We start from the raw sequence: 4,573 nt of genomic DNA, 5'->3' as shown, positions 1-4,573 counted from the left end.
ATGCACAGAGAGTTCTGGGTTGTGTTTTCGGATGCTGCTTTTCATCAAAACCTGAAAATAATGTAAATTTACAGATGGTCAGTGCTGTGATTCATAACCTCACTCTCCTGTTTTAAGGGGAAAGGTGTATGCATTAAAAAATCACCCAGCATGATAATTTATCCTGATGTGAACAAAGTTGGTTCTCTGGAAAGTTTTAATAAAAAATATCTTTGGAAAATGCAATTATTTTTTTTAAACTTTGCCTCTTGAAAGCTAGAATTACGGCTGTAATAGAATAAATCAAGGTCGTTTTGTAGCCAGGGCTCTCACACAGCAGTAGAGGAATAAGCGAGTTACCACAAACTAACTCCAGGAGTAGACACTAGGAGATCTGAGTTGGCAGCAGAAGGGAGGCTGAAAAGAATGCATTCCGTTAACCAACATCATCCAGTCTCTATAGTTCCCAGGAATGTCATGGATCTTCAAAAGCCACTGCTGGCTCTCAGTCCCATTGCTGGTGACAATAAACCTGCCATGTAATTAAGGGGACATGTAGCCCTCATTTCTTGATGCAGAGACTGGTTTAAAAGCAAAACAGCAACTGTTCACATAGCATGGGATTTTGTTAAGAAAATGGAAACAAAATTGCTTTCTTTTCAAGAATAACTCAAACACTGAAGATGGTCATTCAAGCATCAAAATACACTTGGTTAAATGGGCTGCTGATACTAAGTGTCAGCTGAGAAAAACAATAGTACAGCTGTTACTTTAAATCAAAAATTAGTGAATCCCTAACTCTTATTTTCATACACCATTGAAATATTAACTAAAGAAAATATAAGGTAGAAAATGGTAATGAAATCCTAAAATAGAAACTGAAATGCTGAATATTCCACAATGTAATTTTCTGAATGGAAACCTGATAGGACAGAACCTATATCAAACAAAACCGCCAAAAATCTTAAAGAAAAAACAAAACAGACATGGTGGTATTCATCATTAATCCCAGCACAAGGGAGACAGAAACAGGCAGATCTCTGTGAGTTCGAGGACAGTCCAGCATGCATATATAGTGAGTTCCAGGCCAGTCAGGCGTCCATAATAAGATTGTGTAAAAGAATTAATATTGAAAAAAGGTATAATAAACATATTTACTGTGTTGATTCGATAACTGTTCTGTGACCGGGCCACACTGAAAGGTCAAGGAAAAGTTAAGTAAAGGTCATTCGAAGACAACATCCTGGTACACAAAGGTACAAAATAAATGAAGCTGTTATTCATAAAGGTGACATTTCTAAGAATTAGATAACTGTGCAAAAATGTAAATAGACTTTGCAGACATTTTAACAGTCACAGAAAATAAAGAGATATGTAATAGAATATAGGAAGTTGTTTTAAAAGTTGGCAAACATTCATGTTGTTTTTAATACAGGTGAAACTTTGAAATGTTAACAGTTCATAAAACTAGAGAGAGTTCTTAGCTTTTAAAACAAATGTAGTGTCGTAAGATAAATGGACTCAGTGCATTTATGGAGATGTAAAAATATTTGCTCCATATCACTATGTAAATAGCATGTGAATATTATGTATTAAGGTATGTGAATTCCTTGATTGAATACATTACTGGCAGATGGCTCAAGAAAACTAATAACTTGCCAGTAACAAAGTTATAATGACAGCTTACGTAGGGAGGAGAGGCTACGTGGCACTTTGAACAGCATGGGAAGCAGCAGTGAGTTTATTCACTAGTAACTAAGTCTCTTGGTACAAACGCAAAAGAAAATAACAAATGCAAATATAGAAAAATACAAAATTTTAAAAGTGTAATCCAGTCCATAACAGGGGCTGAGTTAATGGCTCTGTCAGTGAGGACCCACGTGCAGATTCCCATCAACTACATAAGTAGCTGGTGCTGTGGTATGTGCCTGCAATCCTTTGGAAGACTCCTGGAGTTCACTGGCCAGCTAGCTCTGCCAAATCAGCAAGCCCCAGTTCTGTGAAAGACCTTGTCTCGGAAAATAAGATGGAGAGCAATAGAGGAGGTACCTGGTGTGGACCTGTGGCCTCCAGATGCATGTTCATTCAGATAAACACCTGAACACCTGCAAATACACACATGTGCACACACAAACACATGAACACCTGCAAATACACACATGTGCACACATAAACACATGAACACCTGAAATACACACATGTGCACAGATAAATACCTGAACACCTGCAAATACACACATGTGCACAGATAAATACCTAAACACCTGCAAATACACACATGTGCACACACCAAACACACAAAGAAAAGTTTAAGTCAGTCACCAACCAGTTTGACGATGAAGCCCAGAAAGAGGATAATACCCCTTTCAGTGTGCAAGTCCATGGTATAGATTTATAGTCTGCTAAACTATTTCTTACACTTTGATTACTATGTAGAACTGTGTTGATTCCATCCTGGTTAAAAAGAGTAGAGCCATCCCTGATTTCAGTATGCTTGCTTTCTCAGAAAGAGTGTGAAGCAGACACAGGAGACAAATGAGCAATGCAACCGACGGACATTTAGGCTGCTCTTAGTAAAGCGACATTCAAACTAAGTGTCAAAAGTAAGTAGTTATTCAGAGTCAGCACATAGAAAGCCTTGTAGTACTTTAAACTTGGTTTTAAACTCGATAGTAGTGATAAGTTTTTAAAGTATTTTCCATACACAATACACTGAAAGCATAAAGGATATATGTTTTTTCTCAGCTTGGAAGAAACATTTTCTACATATAGTCGATTGTATATTCCAGTAAACAATGAGTATCAACTCCACACTAATGAAGAAATATAAAAATAATCAGAGACATTATAGACCAATGAAGAAATTACAACTTAAAACAGAAAACATACATCACAAATGCATGCTTAATCATCACGACAAAATATAAAATACACGTTACAGTTAAAGCAACACAGCCTGTTCGTGGAATCCAGATGAGTTGTTATATATTCACATTTTATCGAGGATCAAGTATTCTAGGAAAGGTATGATTGCATTTGATTGGGAACCTTTCTAATGCAGAAGAAATAGACATATGAAAACAATGCTTTCATTGAATCAGAATACTTTGTGATTCAAATACAACACCATACAGAGGAAGATCCAGTTAGATACAGACTACAAACATAAAAATGAAGAATCTTAATGTTGCAACAGTTATTTATTTTTCTTTAAAAATGTATCACAAACTGCCAAACCAATTGATTAAAGTAAGTTGTTGAATAACTAAGCTCACAGGAATATTGACAGTATCAGCTACTACTTACAGAAGAAAGTACACATGAATAAGTTTACTAGAACACTCTCTGCTCACTGCTTTCTGGCTTTGCTACTTTTCAAGTGAGACATCTCTAAGTTTTTCATGAAGACTGAATAATTCAGTAGTCAGTGATGAAAAACAACACAGTAACCACCTTCATTCTGTTGGGACTAACAGATGACCCTCAGCTTCAGGTTCCAATTTTTGTGCTTCTATTTTTTGCCTACATGTTGAGTGTAACTGGGAATCTGACAATCATATCCCTCACTATATTAGATTCCCACCTTAAAACACCCATGTACTTTTTTCTACAAAATTTCTCCATATTAGAAATTTCATTTACATCTGCCTGTATCCCTAGATATTTGTACAACATAGCAACAGGAGACAGGTCCATCACTTATAATATTTGTATCATTCAAGTGTTTTTTACTGATGTTTTTGGAGTAATTGAATTTTTTCTTCTGGCCATTATGTCCTATGATCGCTATGTGGCCATCTGCAAACCCCTGCATTATGTAACCATCATGAGCAGCAAGGTGTGTCAGAAGCTTGTTCTCTGCTGCTGGCTGGCTGGCCTGCTGATCATACTCCCACCACTGACCCTGTTCCTAAATTTGAGATTCTGTGACTCAAATATTATTGATTATTTTGTCTGTGATGCATCTCCTATCTTGAAGATCTCATGCTCAGACACTTGGCTCCTAGAGCAGCTGGTGATTGTCTGTGCAGTGCTGACCTTCATTCTGACCCTCGTGTGTGTTGTTCTGTCCTACGGACACATCATCAAGACCATTCTGAGATTCCCCTCTGCCCAGCAAAGGAAAAAGGCCTTTTCCACCTGTTCTTCTCACATGATTGTAGTTTCAATCACCTATGGAAGCTGTATTTTCATTTACATCAACCCTTCAGCAAAGGAATCTGTGGCTATCAATAAAGGTGTGGCAGTTTTAATGACATCAATTGCTCCCATGTTGAACCCTTTCATTTATACTCTGAGAAATAAGCAAGTGAGACAAGCCTTCAGTGATTCCTTCAAAAAATTTGCCATGATCTCAATGAAGAAAAAGAAAGATCAAATATAGAATTAAAATATTAATTAATAATAAACCATTAAAGTCCATATATGTTTGTCTCTTCTTGATTGGATCTGTATTGGATGAACTTTCTCATGAATTTTTGAGAAACAGCAGAACACAAGTGATATAAAAATAGAAGTGATGAAGCTGGAGAGATGGCTCAGAGGTTAAGAACACTGGCTTGCTCTTCCAGAGGTCCTGAGTTCAATCCCAGCA

At 36.8% G+C, this 4,573-nt stretch overlaps 1 protein-coding gene across 1 annotated transcript; it reads left to right on the top strand.

The window, feature by feature from the left end:
- The first annotated feature begins 3,409 nt into the window (after window positions 1-3,409).
- LOC121461683 (olfactory receptor 6C2-like) lies at window positions 3,410-4,363 on the top strand. The gene has a single exon (XM_041672825.1). It carries the CDS (start codon window positions 3,410-3,412, stop codon window positions 4,361-4,363), a length of 954 nt encoding a protein of 317 aa, XP_041528759.1.
- Window positions 4,364-4,573: the final 210 nt, after the last annotated feature.

This window comes from Microtus oregoni, unplaced genomic scaffold, assembly GCF_018167655.1.
Source record: "Microtus oregoni isolate MIOR12 unplaced genomic scaffold, Mior012 000001F_ref0000356, whole genome shotgun sequence".
Taxonomy (NCBI): domain Eukaryota; kingdom Metazoa; phylum Chordata; class Mammalia; order Rodentia; family Cricetidae; genus Microtus; species Microtus oregoni.
This window is presented reverse-complemented; position numbering and strand designations above follow the sequence as displayed.

What these genes read in the sequence shown, in the direction of transcription:
- LOC121461683 (XM_041672825.1), top strand. Translation starts at nt 3,410, where the DNA reads ATGAAAAACAACACAGTAACCACCTTCATTCTGTTGGGACTAACAGAT.